Here is a 23356-nt window from a genome sequence, read left to right on the forward strand (position 1 = left end):
ATTTATACTGAAAGCTGATTTCATAGGGTTAGTTGAGTAAATTTGCAAATCTATATTTCTCATATATTATTATTTATTTATTTCAGACAGAGTCCATATTAAATAACTTACAAAACAATAAGAGAAAATTTTTTAGTAATAATGCAACACATTCATTAAGTTTATGCTACAAAATAAAAAAATCAGGATATTCCAGTACTACACCAACTGTGACTTCCAACGTATGTCACTATTATATATTTTAGAGTAAATATTGATACTAATTTTCTATTAAGACAAACTTGAAAGAAATGTGTGTATTCGATTAACAACACATATTGTACTAACACTGCAATCATAAGGGTATTTCAAAAATTCCTAAAAGCATTGTTATATATTTATTTAGTTTATATATATATATATAATGTTTTAATAGTGATAATAATAATACTATTTCACTCTCACTTCTATTTGGTTGGAGACCAACCCATTCTCGCTGGTCAAATGGTATTGTTGTCGACCGTATTATGCAGTTACCTATAAATTTAGAGCTCAATCACTATGCCAGGGCCTGTATTAAATATACAGACTTTCAAAGAAACACTATTTCTTTTCATCAAAACTATTGAACAAGTGGTTTTGTGGAAAACTACTGGCTTTAACATTCAAAAGGTTGTTTGGCAACCTAAATTGCTTGTAAGGCCTGTTTATCGCAATTGAGAGAGCCATCCACTGAACTTACAGTGGACAGGGGGTTCGTTCACTGCTAGAATGGGGCCTAGACACGACAATAGTACTGGAAATGAAATACACATTCAACAAAATATCGAGTAAAAGCTTTAATACCTCTCAAAATAATTACAAGAAATAAAGCACAGAAAATACAATAAATAAATAAAGTGTGCATTGGTGATAACTCACAGTTCCAGGATGTAGAAATGAACGAGAGTCAATGACTTCTGCAACACAACAACAAAGAAATAGAGAAGTCTTGCTTGCAGAGGCACGCAGAGCAGTTCATACAATTCTCACAGAATGATGGCTGAAGTCTGCATCACTTGTCTTACAATATCATAGCAGCAACACACAGGATACTAAGTTGAAATGATGGACCCCAACTGTCCCCAGTCTGTCCAATTTATAGGCATAAATGGCCCAGATTCAGTGGGTTTCTACATGAGCCAATAAGAATGTGATCTTGCTTGCAGCTGTGTCACATAGGCACCTCAGTAGATCATGAAAATCTTTTGTTATTCAAATAACACCACACCTGGTAGATTCCAATTGTCCTTTCAAAGTTGTAAACACCGTTTGTTATGTAAATCACAAGCACACCTGGTACATTCCAACTGTCCTTCCAGAGTTGAAAACAAGTATGACCTGTCAATCACCTTTATAACAGTTATCACACGGCAATGCACACTGTTTCTTCCCATGATTCCATGCACACTTCTATTTGCAGGGTTTGAGGTAATATGATAAAAACATATAATAAGGGCTGCTGACAAATACAATAAAACATCAATGTCATTTGCCTGAAGTGTAATGTAGCGTAGCGTAGCGTAGTGTAGTGTAGTGTTCATCTGCTTTGTTGTCATTTCATTTCCACTTTGGTAACTACTGTTTGTGAGATATGCTGTTTAATCTTCGTAACTGCCATTTACAACCCGTGATATACACTTGACCAGGAAATTAAGTCAAATTTATCACGCGCATAAGATATAAAAAAACTCGTATATATGTATATCTACAACGAACAGCCTTTACATTGATATCTGGTCGTTGTTTTCATATCGCATTATTGGTCATCATTAGTTATATTGTGAGTAAGGCGGCTGAAATTATACTGTAAAACGACAATAGATAAAAGTAAAACGTCAACAAAGCTTAATATTTCAACCCAAAAATGTCTTAAATACTATTTTTATTCCAATGCGGCATAAACTACGTCACCGAGTTTGATACTTCCTTCCGAGTCAAGGCAGAGATGAACTCCTAGCAAAGGAGAGTCGCGGTACATAGGCCTGTCTTCTTCTGTACACATACGATACCTTGGGTAACAAAAAAACACACACAACGTCATACACGATTGAATGAATACCACCGGAAGAAGCGAGGCAGTGCCAAGAGTATCAGTTGCATACTTAATAAGCAATGATAACTTATCCCTTTCAAATGATAGTACTTGAAAAGGAAAAAAAATCCTGAAATGTGATCGCTTGAGCGAAGATGAAAATCATGGCCAGAGAAATGGTCAAACGGGATTTGTTGACAATGGTGACTTTCCGAATAATCCTATTCATTGGAAAGTTAAGTATTTGCAATTTGTAACCCTAACCAATGTTTGTAAATTTAACTCACGTTTTTAATGTTTTCAATGGCTCATTATCTTCAGCCATTATGCCAGTTTCCGGATCGACGGTTACCGATTTACACCTGTAGACATAAAAAACAAACAAACAAACAATCATTCAAACGTACTTGAAAATGATGCGATATATCGTTATTTAAATTTACTGGAGTACATTAATAAAACAGTTATTCTCCCGTGCGTGTAAATGGTGCGATGTCCTGTTGTTAAAATTTACGTGAAAAACATACTCAGTCAATTTCACGTACGCAAAAATAATGGGATGTCTCGTTATTTAAGTTTACGTGACAACATACTAAACATAACACTTATAAGTTGTTTAAATCAGTATAGTAGGACTAAACTATACTAGTTTAACGCATTTCGGTTAAATTTCAGTTCTCATAAATTCAATTCGGTGATATTACAAAAGCATGATGTTCGCATGGAAATGCACATGTGCCACAACCGCATTTCCCTTTAATATTACCACTTGCGCGTTAGCCCGACAAGAAGATATCCTAAAACCCGAATTTTAGTGTATAAATCTGTCAAAAGTTCAATACAATAACTATTATAACACTGACATCACCCGCTTATATTGTTTCCTGGTTGGTGGAAATCGTGTCACGCAGTAGCGCCAGGAAAGTTTGATATTTCCCATGGGAAACTAGTACATCAACTTGTGCCTCGGGATCACGTCACTCATCGCGTGACTTGCGATTTCTAATTTGTCGTCCGTGCCTGCTACTTCGGTGGCAGATATCAATAGTCGACCAACGGAAAACTACCCGATTTAGCTTCTCTTCAAAATATGAACTAGTGGAAAGCAAAGATGCACCGAAGACATAAGATGCAATTAAGTGTACTGCAAGCGTATTTTATATCGTTTTGCGAAAAAAGCATGACCCCGCAAACCGACGTCGAGAAGGCTTCAGACCAATTGTGTGCGTTTGTGCAACGGGCAGTTATACTCATGTAAATCAATGAATACGATCCGAAATACCCTGCAGTGGCACTTCAAAAAAGAGATCTGTGTCGGTATTATACACAACGAAAATTTCGGCGCAGCAAATGATCAGAAGTTAAATGATCCGATAACGAAGGAAGACATGCTGACAATCATGTCATTCTCTGCACTTGATATGCCAAAACCTAGCTGGCTACAAAAGAAGATCTATGCAATCATGGCCGGGGAAATCTTTGAAGTATGACCAAGTCGCATTTTGACACTCAAATTGATAGTTCGGGATTTAAATACGTATCATTCAGTATAGACATACTGACAACAAATCACCGTGGCAAAATTGAATACGGCGGATTCAGTCAAGCTGGGAGAATCTATGCGACACCTGAAAGTCCGCTCTTCTCCGTGAAGTAGCTTGAGTATTATTTATAAAAGCTCAATCAGGAATGCGATGCGTTCTGGCAATGACCGAAGTTATTGATAAGTTCGAGCGACTCTATTTGGCACGATAATATGCCGGTGGGGGAAAATACTCTTGCCCAGAAAATGAAGCAAATATCGTTAGCTGCCAAATGTCCCCGTATATATACAGACCACATTTTGCGATCTACAACTGTTACAACCCTAGATTGCAGAGTGAGTGAGTAGTTATAAATCCAAGTCCAGCATTAGAAGATGTAGCATAGATACAAATAGAGAAATGAGTCGTGCTCTTTCTTCTCAGAACCACGGCAAGCCGCGTCGTCCACAAAAAGCAAGTTCCGACATTACCTCGTTAATCGTCGTCGCAGGATGAACACATTTTCAACGATCTTATCAACTCACCCGTCGTGCCTGTTAAAGCGGGAGGGTCGTCATTTGCGCACGCGTGGGAATTGAGTCCCAAGCGACGTTAACAACACATGCTAAAAGCAGTAAAAGCGCAAAGGATCATGGGTTGACGCATGTTTGTAAACAATGACACGCTTTGGCCATCTGACGCACTCCCCCGGTTTGATGTTCTATCGCAACAAAAAATCAAAAGTAGAAACACAACTTATAACTTTCAAGGTTGTGTATTTAATATCAACCTCTAGTAGTGACTGACGCAGTAAAATAATGATATACAAAATGTTTTATTATTCCACATTCACCGTGATCATTACGTTGCAGTATGAGCAGGTAGTAATTTTTTTATTTAAACAATATTTTTATTTCGTTTCAATAATATAGACACACAGCACAAAATATTACATTACATAGAGGTACAAGGAAATAAAATTAAGAGAAAGAAAATAAGGAGAAGAAAAAAAAGTGATCTGGTATCTAAAGTTGCCCATTATCTAGCCAATTAGTTAATGGTTCCCATTTCTGATAGTTGTAAGCTCTTTGTTTTTGTTTGTTGCGATTTGTAATATAGTATTTCTATTTTCCCTGATCCAACTTTTATATGCGTATTTTGTTGGATGAATCTTTTGAACCCTACAGGTATATACATATTTTTTAAATAATAAAATAAAATGATTTAATAATATATTTTCCGGTTCACATAGACCTATAATAATATTTTTGACATTACAAACAAAATTGGCAATAAGTTTGCAATAACTTTGCAACAGTCTCCACAGTCTCTTTACAACAATACAGTTAACAAATAGGTGTTCTTATGTTTCTTCTTCTTTTTCACAAAAAGAACAGTGGGGGGAGTATTGATTATTTTCCATTTATACAGTTTTAGTTGTTAAAACTCTGTGTAGAATTTTGTATTGGAATGCTCTAAGATCTGTGGAGATTGTTGTCTTGAAAAGTAGTTTCATCCCATACAAATGTTGGAAGTCTATGGCAATATTTGGCTCTTCAATAATGTTTTCACACAAAGATTTATACACCTTTTTGCACGTCATTGCATTAATTGCAACGTACTTAGAATTCCATTTGACTTTGTTTTGAAAATCATACCACTCATGGTGTTAGCATGAATGTTCTCTCTCCAGTCATCTGGTATTGCAGAGATTAGGCCTTGTATAATATGGTATTCTGTCAAAGTGATACAATTTCCCTTCCAATATTGCCAGTCATGAAAGTTTCAATAGAAATCGATTAGGTCTATTATTCTTAATACTTTTTTTCTTGCCAAACTTTTCAGATAGACTGTACGATAGCCAATTTTTAAAAATCCATAATATTTGTTTATCAATTTCAGATGTTGTTTTTGGAGTGTATGATGTCAGAGATGACCATTCCCGGATAATATCATAATAAAAAGGTGGGATTTGATTTTCAAATTCTGATTCATCATAGTTGTAAAAAAACACATGGTTCCAAAACTTTTTCAATAGTCCCTTCAATATATCCTTCCATCCGGCTTGGCTATCAGAAACAAACCGTTTCACCCACATAATCTGTTGTGCTTTAAAAAAGGAGTCCACCTCAATCATATTTAATCCACCCCTTTCAATATCTGAAATAAGGATGTTTCTTTTAATTTTATCCTTTCCATTCCAAATAAAATTGTAAATAATACTATTGATTTTTTTATAATTGATTTTGGCACTGAAATCATTGATGCTAAATATATGAATTGGGAGAGGCCGAAGGTTTTAAGGATCTGTATTTTACCAATTATTGGGAGTTTTCTTCTAGACCATAATGAGCATACTGACTTCAGACTGTTAATTTTCTTTGAAAAATTCTTCAATAGACATGTCAGATGCATAGGTAAAAAAACTACCAAAATTGCTATTTCATTCGACCGTTTAATATTTATTTTCTTTTTTGGTCTGTGACCATACCCCAACAAAAGTGCCTCAGTTTTATCCTGATTTAGATTTAATCCTGAACATTTTCCAAATTTGTCAACTGTATTGAAGAGCGGTATCATTGAGGTGGGATTAATTGTACAGGTTATGTAGTCTGCATACATTACTGACTTATTTTTTTAAAGGTACCAATACCATTTATAGTTGGATTATTTCGAATACTAATTGCAAGTAATTCCATTACTGTTATAAACAGATAAGGGAATAAGGGGTCTCCCTGCCGCACACCTTTTGCAATGGGAAAATAACCAGTTGACTTTCCATGATTCATCAAGCATGAAGAGATGCTACTGTAAAACGTTTTTTCCCAATTTATAAAGGAGTTACCAAAATTAAATACCTCCAATGTTTTTATCGGAAATTTGTGATCAACCGAATCGAAAGCTTTTTTGAAGTCTAGTGATATTAACACCCCATGCGTATTTTGATGTCTAGTTAGCCACATTACATCAAAAACTGTGCGAATTGCATCACCTATAAATCGACACCTATAAATTGGTCCTTCACAAACGCACATTGGTCTGGGTGAATGATAGTTGGCAGGATGGCACAAATGCGTTTTTTAATTGCTTTATAGGCTATCTTGACATCGGTATTAATGAGGGAGATTGGTCTATAGTTTTCAAGGAATGTTTTATTTTTGCCTTTTTTAGCAATCAGGATTATGACCCCTTGTCTTTGCGACTCTGTTAACTATCCCTTTCTATGAGAGTAATTTAAGCTATTGAGTAAATATGAACTAATAATGTTCCAAAATGTTAGATAAAATTCAGCTGACAAGCCATCATTACCCAGTGTTTTATCTTTTGGTGGTATGTAAACCACATATATTGCATGGACAACAATTTGAATTCTTAACGCAGCAGTTGAAAAATAAAGGAACATCAATGTGAATTGTTAATGTTGGTAACACTGATTATTGATAATGTCTAACATACTAGTATGTTAGTATAAAATACCTTTCAGTGAACTTCATATGTCTTAAAACGACGTTTCCTATTTTTATGAACTTCCAAGTATCCTAGAAAACATGATAAAAATATATGTAATTGTATATGCGGTAATAGAGGAATTAATACACAACTACATGAATATTGAAACTCGACAGCACTGTTTCGTAAGGTACAAGTACCTCACTCATCAGGAGCTTTATGTTTAATTCACTGCACCAACGAGCATACATGTACTTCGCAAATTAACATATTAATTAAAAATAAAATAAAAAACATACAGGTTTAAGTGTTACATAATAATGCTTTTGATCTGTGTCGGCATGATGATACAAGTTCATTTCTTTTGTTTAGTGTGGAGTGGTGAGGTCTAAAAATTATTATAAATTTTTCCTTCAAACATAGAATGCATCGTTTGCTGGAGCTACTGTACGGGCTACCACGCGCAAGAATTTTCCATGTTATTCTGTGCTCAATATTTTTTTCTTTGAGTGACCAAACATGTTTACTTAGTTCTGTCGCATTTCTAGAGGCCTGATTACGAAATGAGGCAGTGTGGTTTCTGTACCTTGTTTTGAATTCATTTCCAATGAGACCGACGTACGTTTCGCTAGTTTGTTTGTCTAAGCGCTTAACTTCCGCTTGGTATATCACGCCGGACTGCAAACACTTCCCGTCCAGTGGACATGCCGTTTTTTTTCTGACAATTATATATATATATGTAATTATATATGTATATGTATATGTAATTGACAAGCACTGATTGTTTCAATCTGATTAAAATCTGATGTAGTGTACGGGCTGTAATTATTTTGGCTATAAACTTGTTTTAATTTTATTTTGTATTACTTTTGTTATTAACGCCCTTTTATTTTATTATTTTACTTTGATTTTGATTTTTTTTAATTCCGCCCTACCTACATCTGATCCGACGCCTATGTAAGTCCCGTTCAAATCTCGCGTAAGTAACAGCCAATCACAGTTCCCCTTTTATACAGGCTGTCGGTTGCTTACTTTTCAGTGTATACGGGCAATCTTTCTGTACATTTATATTTTGCCCACTTGAATAAACCATTAATAGAAAATTGCTAGTATATTTTTATTTGCAAAAAAAATTCCACAGCATTTTACAATTTTTGTCATTTCATTGAATATTTTTTTCACTTCCAACAAATGTGTACACTTCCAGATACATCTTCGCCAGCCAAGGTTCGTTCATTCAGTCATCGCTTCAATTTTACATCACTGAACATAATTATCTAGAATGGAAGCAAAAAAGAGTAAATCGTAATGACTAGAACACTGTAAACAGCTATAGTAAACAATGCAAACTGATTTTAAATTGTATAGCGGTCACCGGCCCACGGCATCGACGCAGAAAATTGGAGCAAAAAAATATTTCCTGATCAATTGCGATGTGTTCCAAATAAAACATATTTTATTCCAGTCCAAATCAGCTCATTTACTTTAATAAAGTGTTATTGTATAATGTACAAAATGTTGATACAATTTGATGAATATTTACAGCTACGGCTTCAATATCGTAGAAGATTTTGGCCCGATCGTCAACAAAACATCACCCGTCTCCAGGGCAGGCGACTGGAAAAAGACACTGGTGTTCGGTCGAACCGGTGGAAAAAAAATCGTCACTCCCAGAATAACTATGCAAAATAACGATCTAAAGTCGAACCATTCGAGCCACAATATTAACATAAAAATGACTTTCGTTGCATTTGACAATGATAAACTTACCGAAAAGCCGTGTTTTTCTCGGTCGGTATAATCCGCCATTTTATTTGAGTGTGTTTGCCATCAGACTCTGCCCGGTGACGCCATCATGTGCGCTATAGAAGGAGGTCTGTGATTCGTTGACTAAAATCGTCGATAGTGGGTCTCGTTGAAATCTCGTTACATAGGCATCGGTTCAGATGTAGGTAGGGCGGAATTAAAAAAAATCACAAAATCAAAGTAAAATAATAAAATAAAAGGGCATTAATAACAAAAGTAATAAAAAATAAAATTAAAATAAGTTTATAGCCAAAATAATTAAAGCCCGTACACTACATCAGATTTTAATCAGATTGTGATTGTTTTAGACATTGGCTGTCCAATTTACAGCACTTACAACCTATGCATTCATGATGTCACACGTTTCATGTATATATTATTTTTCCCTTACTTAACTTATTCACCTTATTAAATTAAGGAATAACTTTGAGAAGTCATCACATGACAGACATACACCTTTGCTGATTTAATTAAAAAAACAGCTGCAAGGCATGGTTCTATTAATGTGAGAAATAGATATAGATGTCTCAAATATATGTGATTTAAAATCTGCTGAGCAAAAAAGTACAACCTCATAGTCACAGACATGGACCAATCTAGGTGGCACGAATGGAGACTAATAATGCATTTAAAACGTGATTTCATAATAGTTACCTGTTCGACTCAATTAAAAGCTGTTATATTTAAACAACCTCACTGACCAAAACATAAAACAATACATTAGGAGTTTGTCACGAATTACTGACACAAATGACGATGTCGCAGTTCTGTCTAGAACATAAGGCATATATATCACCCATGAAGGAAGGCAGTTCTGACTCAATGACATATTGCGTTTTGTGCCTGTCCCTGATGGGAATGCAGTATAAACATAATTACGCTCACCTCAGCGAAGGGTTCACATCCAGAAACTACTAAAGTCGGTCGAAAATATCGCATAGAAACGGGTGTTTCTAATTTTTCATTCAAGTCCGTCAATGACTCCTTGGAAAGTAGCATAAATGCAGCGTAATCAGCATACGCCACCTGGAATTTATATATGAAAACAACAATTACGGTACGGTTTAATGGGTTACTTGCGTTATTTAAAATGAACTTTCACAAATATGGCACTGGTTATGTTGACGTAAAGTAAATGAACGAAATAAGTGCATGTTAGAATGTTACTTGTTTATTTCTAGGGCAGCGCTATTGGTTTATACTGGTCAATGTACCAGTTCATTGTTTAAAATTTTCGTAGGAATACATTGGCATTGGTGATTCACGAATCACGTGTTCTGGCGAACGCACCGTGATTGGACAGCATGCGCTTTAAAGCTCAGTCTGATACAAATCTGATATATCGTACGGCGGACATTTAATTTAATTTAATATATTTAATTTTATTTTTACTGTATATTTTTATTATGTAGTAAGTATTTTTATTATTATTATTACTACGTACATCTTATTTTGTATTACTTTAACTTTTGACACATAATTCTGAACCACATATAAAGAAACAGAAAGTGTACATTTGTTGGAAAGAAAAAATATTCAATGTAATTCCAAGAATTGTAAAATGTTTTGGAATCTCATAATTATAAAAACAAATATAATATTCTAGTAATGATTTATGCAAGTTAATTTATTGAGTTGTACATGTATTGGTTGGACTAATATAATGTACAACAAGAATGCGCGTACAGTATTGCTATTTACATTTTTTATAAATACGTTTATAAATTAAAGTACATCTTTATGTCCACCACTGTACCTGGTTGTTTTTGTTACTCCTGTCACCACGCTCGGATTTAGGGCGCCCATTACCGAATTTCTAGATCCGCTAGTGGTCACAGTGATACATTTGCCACAATGAATAGTTTAAAGCGGGGGTGTCGTCACCTGCGGATGCGTCAGATGGCCATAGCGTGTCATTGTTTACAAACAAGCGTCTACCATTGAGCCTTTGCGTTTTTAGCGTAAACTATGTTGTTATCGTCGTTTGGGTCTCAATTCCCGCGCGTGCGCAGGTGCCGACCCTGCTGCTTTAAACCGATGAAATTCGACAACATATTATCAGATACAGGTTTGGGATATTTGGGACATTGACTGGTGGTAATAAATATAGTATGGACATAAATTGTATGAATACCTGTATGAAGATGTGGCGCTACTATAAACAATGTTAGAGTATGTCCACTTACAAAATCCCCCTTTCTGTTCACACGTCTAGGTCTGATGACGTCACTGGCGTCTCTCAATTTGATGTCGTCGTCACAGTTGAGAAGTTTGCATCCGGGTACCTTCAAATATGTAGTCAGCCATTGTTCGGACTGTTTACCGCAATAGTAGCCTTTTATGTCGGTACCATACACACTGCAATTCACAAGATAAATACGTCTTGTAAAAACAAAAAAACTCATGCAGAATTACAATATCAGATAAGTTTTTGATATACAGCTATGAAAAATGTAAACGTATGTGATGTATGTATCTCATTTCAGCAAACATTAATCATGACGAATACATATAAACACTAGTAACCTAGTAGGCTATACATAGTAGTGTATTCGTCACATTACATTGCAGTATATTTCTCTCATGATACGGTGTAATGTTATGATAGATTGTGTATGCACGTTCTGTGTATACCAGGTTCACACAATCATAACCTTTTTTCGAGTACCAACCGAGATCAATTTCCATCAAGAAGGGTCGGCAAGAAGGAGTATTTTCGTAAGCCGTAATCAATTGTTGGCGATCCGCTCCGCTAGGATTGCCCTTATAATCACTTTTGTCGTTTTGTGTGTGTGTGTGTGTGTGTGTGTGTGTGTGTGTGTCTGTGTGTGTACATTTCCAGTGTTTTCACGTATGATTTCTTCTGTGATTTTTTTGGCTTGGCCGATTTCTTTCAAACTTGGCAGGTAGGTCACACCTCCACCCTAGTTATAAGGAAAAATTTTGGCCCACCGTTGCCATAGCAACAGCCAAAAAAATGATTTTTGGATAGCTTCGCGCCAAATGTATCTCCTCCTACAAATTTGGGATAAAACACTTCAGACATAGCTCATTCTACTCAGCTTGAGTGTGGGCACAAAGTTACCATTTGAATGTTTGATATCTGTTTTCATTACCGAGAAATTTGACCCCAAAGTTGGGGTAACTTTTCACCAGCAACGGCTCGGCTCGTTTTGTTCATACTTCACAGGTAGGTCGTGTCGTCACTAATTGGAAAAAAATCCTGGCCCACCACTGCCATTGCAACATCCAAAAACTGATTTTTGAATATTTTCGCCCAAATGTATTACCTCCTACCAGTTTTGTACACAGTCAGCTGGCATCGGTGTCGCTGGGTGTATATGATAAAGAGAAGTTGTGCAACCAAATTTGCCGAGTTCGCAGTTTTTCGCCAATAAAAACATAACTAAGACAACAACTCACGGTTTTTCAGCATTTTTGTAATAAAGACATTATTCTCTATCAATAGTCCGCCCAAAACAGGAACATTTCTACTAATTCTTGTGTTTTTTCCACGTTTTTCGAAAAACCTGCGATTAGGCTGCGAAAGTAGAACATTCCGGAGGGGGCGAAACGGAAGAGCCAAATTTAACGCGTAAAAATAGAACGCGTATTTTGACCTCTATGCGGTCGTTGCCAAAGAGCCCCGCGTCCATCACAGTACTGTCAGTCACGAAAATTGATGAATAAATTAATACACATAAAATATGAATCACCGGCTAATTCAATGGTCATCGAACACTCCACTACTAAACAATCTGTGGCAAGATAGTAGCGTACTGTATATTTGACCCAGATTTGACAAGCGTGGTACAGTTTTTTGCGCGTGTCCGTAATAACGCGCACAAAGGATTGTGGGGCAGAGTCCTTTATTTGCTGGCATTCTTGACTTTTGACTGCAGTTCTTTTTTATATTTTAGAGTAAATGCTTTTGATATGCTCTTAGGTTTCTTAATATACGTCTGAAATTCTGGGCTGTGGTCATATTTTTCGATTAGGAGTCGTATATTTAAATAACTCACCGTGACTAATGTTTTGCATAATGAAGTATATTATTATGAAGGTCAACACCCTGTACTTTAATAGGTAAATATTTACCATCTCGTTATTTCATTATTTCGCTTTCCAGCATTTACAGGAAACGCTTCATTCTAGAAAATGCTATCGCAAAATGGTTGGAAATAATAAATGTAACAGCAGAATACGTCCTAGCACAGTCACTCGACTAGGAGAGTGAATGTGGTCCTAGTAATAAACTAAGTGACTTCCAAAAACTGAATGGTGTTTGCGAACTTCGTATTAGTTATAAACCGACGTTAGCTTCACGTTTATGTCACACCATGGAAACAGCCAAAAACATGGTGCTTGTTTTTGAGCGGAGCGGATCGCCAACCAGCCTACCGGCTTGTTTTTATTTTTGTAATAATTTAATTTAAATAAATAAAAAATGTAAATTCATAGACATGGACAAGTTGTAAAATGTAATCAGCTATTTTATTCGTCCTGTAAATTCTACAAAAGTATAATTTTGTGTAAGCGTATAAAGCATTTTCCACATTAAATGCCGTAATTTTGATTTATAAACACAAATTATCAAATATATTATAAAATGTAAAATGTAATTATGAATTTGCTTTATCTGTAAAGTGTAAAAACATATTTTTTTACTATAATTGGAACCTTACATATCCTGTAGAAACGTAAAATGCATTTGCATGGTATTTCCTGCAACCTGTACCAGCTATCCGCCCTTGCCAACCCCGTCTATCAAGCCACACACAACTTGCCACGCTACTGCGCGTGGTCAATTGTATAAACACAACAAACCCGCCATATTGTACTTCCAAATATAATGTACACTAGTATATTACCTGATATCAATAAGTTTCTGTTCACCCTTGGGAACCTCTCTTGTATCAATAGGTATTTTTAGGGTCGTCATATTCGGGGCATCCAAGTACATGTATCTGTTATCGGCACTCAAAGTCGGCGTGATCAACGTCATCATCGGCTCATTTCGAATCCGCAGGACTATGTTCTTGTCATTCACTATAATCCAGTATCTGCGAAAGAATGAGTTCTGATTATTGGGGTAGGTAGATATATCAGCCAATATTTAAGAAATATATGCATGTGAATTGAATAATACAAGAAAATAACACAGTTTGCAACCACTATCGACGCGCAACTAAACCTAGTTGTCGACAGACACAAGAAAGAACGAGTCATTACGTTACCACACTATGTAATTATTAATAAAATATGGAATGGATTGACATCACTCCACAGTTGTTTATGATTAAATGGTTGTTTTCGTTGTGTTATCTCAGCACCTCAATTGAAATGTTATGTTGACGTAAATACAATGTCATTATAAATTATATGAACAAAATACACCGACAGATTCTAACAATACACGTGATCATTTATATACTAGTATATGATTAAATAAGTGCTATTGTGTAGCTCTTCAATTGGAGGAAATATATAACTATCTTTACTGTTTAAATACTGTTCAAATTGGTGCTCAGATCTCATCTCTATTGTTCCCCTGATCTAATGTAACAATGGTATTTGAAACAGTGGATGTAAAAACTGGACTATAGTGGAACACCATATGGGTGGTGGTCTCGTGACCTTTTCACTCCATACAAGGCCTCGGAGTTGATTCGCATACATTTTTCTAAACGGAACCTGGTATATCTGTTATGCTGCTCAGCCACAATTAATTCGCGGTATTGTTTAATAAAAACGTTTTCATATTTTTATACCACCAAACTTGTTGGTCTGTCTTGTATGTGAATCCATGGTGCTGCGAAAGCTTCCAACGGTACGCATAATATCACAAATTGATGAGTCAGTGTACAAAAATAGCTAGAAATGCTAGAACCCTGGGTTAGAACAGTTTTCAAATTACGTCAATTAGTCACGTGAATCCAGTAGACCATTTCGTGTTCACTGCAAGATCCCCCCTGTAAAAACAGGTCATAGCGTCGCAGTGGCGTCAAAACATAGCATGGTATTCGACAATGTCGAAAGTAATTTGGAGATAATCCCACGCTTCATAATGTGTTATGCATATTGAAGTAAGGTCATCTCAACGCCTTATTCCCCTTCAAGAGATCGGTATTTCGACATTCAGCTTTAAAAAGTTAAGCTTTAAGTTCAAAAACAAATCATTCGATTTTTGCGGCAGACATTTGATCCTCATTTTTCACCCATTACGCGAGATCTCGCAGTAAACGAAAAATCACCTGTTCCTGCATTTTGCTGGTTTCTTGCTGATTCTATAAAATATAGAAATATTTAAAAGAAAAGACTATGAGTAACATAGGATCTTTTAAAAAACGTGTAAATTCTCGGATTGAAGTGTAAAATCTCGCGTGTGGCAGACTGATTCCGGACTCTCGACCCACCACCAACGGCAGAAACCAGTCGAGCCTTGGAGAGTGGCTGCAACCGTCACTTGTTAAGGACCTTTTGTGGCTTGGTACGCCATGGTACTTGAGGCGGGAACCAGCCAATCTCGGCATTAGATGAACAAGTTTTGCCGTTCGCAAAGTATTTTGGTGATTGTCGGGTTTGTTTCCCACCTTCAAACACTTTATGTACAATATCATTCTAATCATCAACGTTGCACAATTTGATGAAAAAAAATCACTTGCCAGTGACAACATTTGTTCCAAATAGATCACCGATGATGAGATATGAGGCACTGGACAACATATCGTGGGAACACCATGACATCGTCTGAATCTGCTAAGGCTACGGGATGTATTACAATTATATCAATCATTATAAGACTGCAAAGAAACCCGATTATATACTCCTTTATACTTGTGATATCAAGCAAGCCAACCGATAATTGTTGACGACGTGGATGATTGGATTTTAAAATTAACCCTGCTGGCAGTGGTATTGTCTCCTACCTTAAGTTAGCAGTCTGAATGCAAAGATGATGGATGGGTTACAAACACCTCACCAAATTCATAGAGTAAAAGTTATTCATTGATCATTCAGAGTGGCGTAAACACATAGAAACACCCCGAGGGTAAAACTCTGTGATAGTACTGTGGTGGAAAATAATCGACGAAGCACCAGTCAATTGAATATTAAATGTGCTCTATTATTAGTAATTCACTCACGGTACTGTGTCAACGTATGGTAGCACAGATCATGATATTATAATTAAGTTCTTGCGTGCACAGAATTTATCCCAAGATGTAAATAAGACGTGAAAACTCTTAAATATGGTCTTTATTCATAATTCATACAATTCATATATGACCCAATGAAATATTCGTCCTAATTGATATTTGGGCATATTTTGATATAAAAGTACTATTTCTCAATGTTATACATCGACGTGTTCACTATTTAATGAATTGTTTTTTTTATGCATTTATGGAGTTTGATGACAGTTTTCCGTCAGATTATAATTGCTAATTGCTAATGACACACACAATCATTGGGACTATATTAACACAATTACTGTGATGGTAGTGAAAGATGGTGTTTTGAAGTATCCTGACGATTTCGTTTGATACACGAGATGCTTTGACACATATGTTTTCAGGGAATTGTTTCAAAAGTGGTACCAGTTCGTTTCCACTGTTGTGTTATATGTGTTCCTGTATCAAATATCTTTACAACAACCTTTTCCTGAACGAATAATAATGACACGTTTTAAACCAGAATATTTAAGAATTCCCCTTCCAACATGACACAAGTCAACTCATAAATTCTGCCACACAGACATGCATGTAAGATCTGAGGAGGAATGCATGTCGTGGACATGGTCAACATTGAAATAGATTGTTATACACTAGATACCAGCCAGTTCATTGGCTCCCTGTGATTGGACCTACACATGTAAACACCAACTCGTGCATTTGGACAATGTTCCAAAGTGGTCTAGTGAATCTTGGGTAAAGATAAGGTGGGATTAACTGACATTCCATTGAGAAGTATGCATCAGGGGAATTGGTATCGCCTCAATGGTTTGACAACGCTCCCATTACTATAATATGATTGTGACTTCAATAGTAGTGATATATACAGTAAAATGTCATCCAGTAAAATGTAATAGTGTTTTAAGATTCATTTTCATAATCAAATATGTGTGGACTTTGTGGACAAAAATATACACATAAAGTACACAAATACCTATCTCTCAGGGTTTTGTACTGCAAGCCTTGGACGTTGCAGTAACCTTTATCCACCAAGACACCACGGCACGATTTAATGGGATGGAGGTACATCTCTTCTAAAACACCGACTGCTTTAAATACTCTTGCTCGCTTACGAGCACGATAAATAAACACACCAACGGCGGCTGCTGTACAAATGGCGACCCCGCCAGTGATTAAAGCGGTGGTGTAGTCCAGCTTCGACATATTGCATGTACTGCACAATAATACTAGTATACCAGTATGTAGCCACGTGTCACGTGTCACGTGATTCACACGTATGGCCTATTTGCGTTTCCATTCTCGTTACTTTTCCGTTAATAGTGTCTTCGAACTATAATCTCAAAATCAAAGTGTAATAACAACAATTCGACAAAATGACACGCAACGAAAAAATATATAAGCGTCAAATCCCCCCCCCCCCAAAAAAAAAACCCCACACATACGCCTACTCGATGGTATTTTTAGAAACTTTACTAGAATGCCACCAAAACAAAATATGGCAATTATGATAAATTCATTTCTCTCATATTATTGACACATGTTTTCTTACGCATTGCAATTGATTACAAAACCCTCAGACATTTTGCGAGCATTGGAGAACTTGGCTATTGTGTGTTTCATCCACACACGACCCCATGTTTGTACTACCAATATCAGTTAGTATACAAACTGTGTACAATTTAGCACTGGTGACGAGTCGTGTACGGATGCGCGTTCTTCAGCTCAATTTTGTCATGGATTCCTTACACACCAGATAATAATTGTAATAATAACAAAAATGATGCAAATTGTAACTGGGAAATGAGATTGGTGCATTGTGACGCATCGTGGTACAACTGATATATCGTGTGATATGTACATAAAGTCGATGCAAGAATAATGCATTACAATGGCAGAGTTACGGGGAAACCAGGATTGTCATGGCATAATACAGCGTATGACACGGTGGGAGTGTGTATGTGGGATATATGTATTTTGTATTAGTGTGCCCTCACAGTTTGTGTGCAAAAGCGCCCTCATAAGTCAATAGTGTGTTTTTACTGTGTACAAGATGGCTGCCTCCTATGCTGGTTGCTACGTTGGTGCCGTGAAGCTTTCGGGATCGTGTTAGCATTGTCTGAAGGGTGTGTGTATGACTCTATCGTACAGATTGTGAACTCTTAGTGCCAGCAGCAGTATCTGAGCCATTATTGACAGTTCTGTTGACAAATAGCCGTGATATGACAATATCGTCTTAGAGGTTGGTCTACACATGTGCATTATGCAAATTTGCTACAGTTTAGCAGCTCTTATTGGCCGCTTAAGCTATTTTGATATTACGTTGCGGCCACAGAGCTGCAGATCGCGTCCATTGAGAACCGCACAGTTCGCCGCCCCGGGATCCCGGGGCGCACGCTATTTTTGATGTTATCGAACGATTTCAATGAAATTTAAAACGAATAAAAGTTATCCTTGCAAACACAAACATCTTAGGTATCTACTGACCGAAAATGAAGGACTATTTCTTCTTGAAAAGTATATATTTCTGTGTATAATTAGACCGAACGTAATTTAATCGATTGAACGACGGATTTCAAGATGACCTCTGTCATGTGACCTGATCACATGACAATGACGAAGCATGCGCAGTTGACATTTTAACTGAAAATTGAGAATGGCAGGTTCTTGCATTCATTGTGGAGATGAGTTCCAGAAGAAAGTTAAAGGGTATCGCAGGCAATCCATTGCATCTAGACTTAAAACCTCAGAAACTGTTGACAATGCATTAGTGAATGTTCTAAAGCTGAAACCCATTACCCCATGGCTTGTTGTCTCTTTCCGCATAATATTGAGGAGCACTGGTGGTAAAATATACATCATACTTTTGCCATACCCTGTTGGTAATATGGCCAATGTGTGTATATTATTTAAAATACAAGTAGTACCTTCTACTTGTTGAGCTTTTAGGTAAAATTTAATATATCTTTCAGATTCTGGTCAAAAGACTCAACAATTTTGTCCTTTGTGAATTCCATGCTGTCTGCTGTCTGCTCCTGTCACTTGTAACACTCTTTGGCAAGTTACAAGATTATTTTTAGATTTTTCACAATATATAAATAAAACTGCTTGAAAAAAATATTTTTAATAATACATGTACTTTATTTGATTTTTTCAAAAAAAGATGAGTCACTTAATGGTGAAATGAAATTAAAATTATAAAAAGCCGTCTGCCGTTGTTTCGTCACATGAAGCGCTGTCCCAGACAGGCGCCGATGGCCGTCCGCTGTAGTCACGTGATTACACTGTCACTGAAAGAGCCAAGTCACGTGATAGAGGTCAGCTTCGAAATGGCGGCGTTCAATCGGAGGTTCCACTTCGGCACAGTTTTAACGTGAAATAGTCTCATTTACACGGGCAAATTTGCTTAAAGCTTGCTGTAATTAGTAACAGATATATTTGTGAGAACATATTTGTCTATTTTTTCCTGCAAGTCGAGGTAATTTTATTAAAATCACAATTTTAATGATACATAACTGGCATATTTAAAAATCTGTGCATTTCTTTAGGGAAGGGAACTGCAGCTCTCTGGTCGCCCCGCAACGTATACCACGACCAAGAGAGCTGCATAAACTGCAGCAATATGCAAATGAGTAAATTTGCGTGGTGAGGGAAATTCGTGATATTTCTTGTTGTTATCTGAGTTCTGCGTTGAAGTGTTTATTCTTGTACCTGATGTTCTGACATTTTTTTTATATTGAACCGTTTTGCTGAATTTGATTGTTCGTCTCACTTCCTTATCTGGCTGCTGCCTTATCTCCGAGGAATTCTCCGAATGTGTCAATCTACCGTCTACTAGCTTCCTGTGGTCATCTACGTTGCCCGGGCCGACGTGGGACAATCCAGTAAATAGGACATTATAGTTGAATCGTGTGTATATTGAACTGCATCTATCACTATAGTACCCCTATAGTGTAAATTGTATTTCTGACCCCGTGTGTTATGTATCTTTTATTCTTATCCACCAATGTGTACTAAATGTATATACTATGATAGTGCATTCCAATAATACATCTATGAGACGTATGTTTTGCATAGTAGTGTCTTTATTAATTTAACTATTTGATATTGTGTTGAGCAACACCAACGCGTATTAGTCCCCACGATCATTCAGTCCGATCAGCACACAGTCGTTATCTTAGTGGATATAGTGTTATAATTGCACTGGGGTTGGTATTGTTGCTAAATACCTGAGTACCCTACCCTTACATGTACAAGTACTCGACAGTCGCTTGGTTGATGTGGCTGGTTAGCTGTTGTATATATCTGGTAGCGTTGCTTATGTGTGGGCTTCGAATACTAAGACAACGTTCAGCACCATCAATGTGGTGAAAACTATTGACGGTGCTGAATGCGACGTTGCAGGTAACGTACATTTCAATTGACCTCACTGTGATGACGCATGCGTTGTGGAATACGGAAAAAGAGCCCGAAGCATGCATACCGCGTGCACATTATGCTATAATCTTTAACGAGGTTATGACGTAGAGATATCTAATGAATGTTATTTGAAAGTGAAATTATTAAAGCGAGGGAGTCGTCTCCTGCGCATACGTCAGATGGCCATAGCGTGTTATTGTTTACAAACAAGCGTCTACCCATGAGCCTTTGCGGTTTTAGCGTGTGTTGTTATCGTTGCTTGGGACTCAATTACCGCGCGTGTGCTGGTGACGATTACCCCACTTTAATCATGACCCGACCTTTTCTCTTTTCTAAATCCATGCTTTAATAGAAAGCATTTAGTATGAAACGCCAGAATGACGTACATTCGGTCTTGACCCCCATTCTGTCTATTGTGGTTATTTGAAGTCTGTTAAAAGCTTTCTATCATACTAAACCGGCCACGAAATTTAACATCAGCTTTTTCGTTTTACAACCAAATCTAAATGAGCTACGGCAAGCCGCAATAGGTCTCGATTGTATACAGCGCCACCATTGGCTGTTCCAGGCTCCATGCGTCTAGTCGCTGCGGGCAGTGTTCACTATAGGCCATTTCGAACTGTGTTTTATTTCGGCTCAGTAGCGAGTTCTAATCCTGTGTTTCATGTTGTAATATTTGTTTGCTTGTTTGCATTTACAAATTATAATAAATATATGAATTCAAAGTATTAAGGTAGAAGCCTACTCATATTTTTTGACAAAATTGGTCAAAACTCGCATGACAGTGTTCATTAGTTTATTGTGTACAATCATGAAGCTAATGTCCCATGGTAGAGTGAAATGGCATTATTTTGTGTGTTACAGTTAAGCTTTTTGTCCTAATATTTATTGAAAATCGGTATTTTTAGAACAATTCCATAGAACACAATGTTAAAGAAAAAGTATTTTTGTTGACACTTTGACCTTTTAAATACGTTTTTAAATAATTCAGAACAACAAAAAGTACTCCATCATAAACAATATACGATTTTTTCAGCATATGTCACCAGTCTAGATTTTGCCGTATGAACCTGTGGTAAAAGTGTTATAACAGTGTCAAAATGGCAACTTTCCACTAAAATACAACCATCAATTTCTCGAAAATATGGCTGGTAAACCCGACCTTTTTTAAAACTTATATACTGCCTTGGAGTACAGTTTATTGTGAAATTAATATAATTCTGGATAGGCCTTTTAAACTTTATTTTGCAAATACGTAAGCCGTGCAATATACGTATAAAAACGTATGTTGAAACACTTATGTTTTAACCAGAGAGAATAACTACGGATGACGGATCCTAGTAATTCGTTGCTTTTCCGAGAACTGGATGTTAATCACCGGAGATGACTGAGAAAGCCGATGACCGATATTGTATTCCACACTACAGGAACCAATAATCATCATCCGACGACCGCCCTCACCGTGACTGATATTTGCATCGACACCCATAAATGAATAGACATTTAAATGACGCTTTACTACAAATCAATATGATGGGAAATATTGAATGTGAAAGTTAACTTAAATTCTTTATTTGTACCGAGTAACAAAAAAAAAAATAATACAAAGCTAATGATTTTTCAGTACAGGTCAGGTAATATGCTAAACAGTTCTGTCTTTCAAATATGATGGATATTTGTTGAAAGCCAAAGTTAATCAGCAATGCCTGTGAATTTAGTACAATATATGAGTGGAATCTAATTCATAACAGTAATATCAAATAAGTATAAGTCAGAATCTGCACAACATATGTAAATAGAATTATTCACTAAAATAATAATCACATATTGAACGCTTGTTTTAACTAATTAGCATAAAATAAGTATTATTTTGATACACAGGAGGAAATTATTCCACTTTCAGTCATAATTCAAATATAAATGACAATAAATGTAAACTTTTCGTGTTAAAACTAATAGGGAATAAGTGATATCAACAAAAGAAATATTGATTCATGTTGTAAAAAATAAAAACGACAAAAAAAAAGTTTCATAGCGTGGTAGACAAACGCAGCAACACACTGCAAAATCGCATCATTCTGTGATGTGAGTACATTGAAAAATATGGTTTCAGATGGAGGAGTGTTTGCATGTCACAAATCTCACAAGTACTCTCGTGCCTTTCACGAGAAGAGAAAATATCAACATATTAAGCTAAAAATATGTAGTACTACTCAACCATACTGCGTTTATGTGTGGTTAAGGGTAGCGTTCAAATTAAAATATTTCAAGGTATTTAAATTTCCCCATTCTATAAGACCTTACTTTCCCACTATCAGCCATGGTGGCGTCATGTATGTGTGGGTGGGTATGTGTTTGCGTGAGTGAGTGAGAGGCTACCGTGGTTTTTAGGATTGACCCTATCCGGACCCCAAAACGCCGCGGACCCAAGGCTAGGGACAGGCGTTTATTTCTAACGCGTTTATTTGGTGCCTTTGAGTGTGTCACAGGCTGCGTTTATTTTGTCTGTCTCACAGCAATAAATCCACGGCGACTGTATTTTGGTTCAAATAACCTTGCTGTTGGTGCACTGGGTCATAAATCACCCTCATAACGCATATATATACGTTTTATAAATCAAGGTAATTCCATTGTTAGACATATAAACGATTGAATACTGTAAAATACTTTATTTTAGCTGGATTTAATTTTCGTTGAATAGACTTTTTTTGGAAATTCATTTTCAATGATTTTTGACAAGTTAAATGTAAAATATAGGAAAAAAAGGTATATTCGCTGGATTTTATTTTCACTGAATCATTCCTTCGGCGAAAATTAATTCCAAGCGAAAATATAGTATTCCACAATAATTCAGCCAAACTAGAACAATGTGATAATTGATAAGACAAAATTGATTTGTTAAATGTCGAATCTAT

General features: G+C 36.3%; 1 protein-coding gene and 1 long non-coding RNA gene across 2 annotated transcripts; both read right to left on the reverse strand.

The window, feature by feature from the left end:
- Positions 1 to 803: 803 nt before the first annotated feature.
- Positions 804 to 17228, reverse strand: LOC100372587 (mitochondrial amidoxime reducing component 2-like). Its single transcript, XM_085501795.1, has 7 exons — positions 16999 to 17228; positions 13704 to 13895; positions 11019 to 11190; positions 9718 to 9858; positions 7054 to 7115; positions 2341 to 2415; positions 804 to 2030 (listed from the first exon to the last, which is right to left on the reverse strand). The coding sequence occupies exons 1-7, from the start codon at positions 17226 to 17228 to the stop codon at positions 1904 to 1906; spliced, it is 999 nt and encodes a 332-aa protein (XP_085357921.1). The 3' UTR covers positions 804 to 1903.
- LOC146740263 (uncharacterized) lies at positions 8170 to 9711 on the reverse strand. Its single transcript, XR_014929896.1, has 2 exons — positions 8797 to 9711; positions 8170 to 8303 (listed from the first exon to the last, which is right to left on the reverse strand). It is a non-coding gene; the product is annotated as an uncharacterized LOC146740263 (long non-coding RNA).
- Positions 17229 to 23356: the final 6128 nt, after the last annotated feature.

This window comes from Saccoglossus kowalevskii, chromosome 7, assembly GCF_978046115.1.
Source record: "Saccoglossus kowalevskii chromosome 7, keSacKowa6.1, whole genome shotgun sequence".
In the NCBI taxonomy this organism is placed as follows: Eukaryota; Metazoa; Hemichordata; class Enteropneusta; family Harrimaniidae; genus Saccoglossus; species Saccoglossus kowalevskii.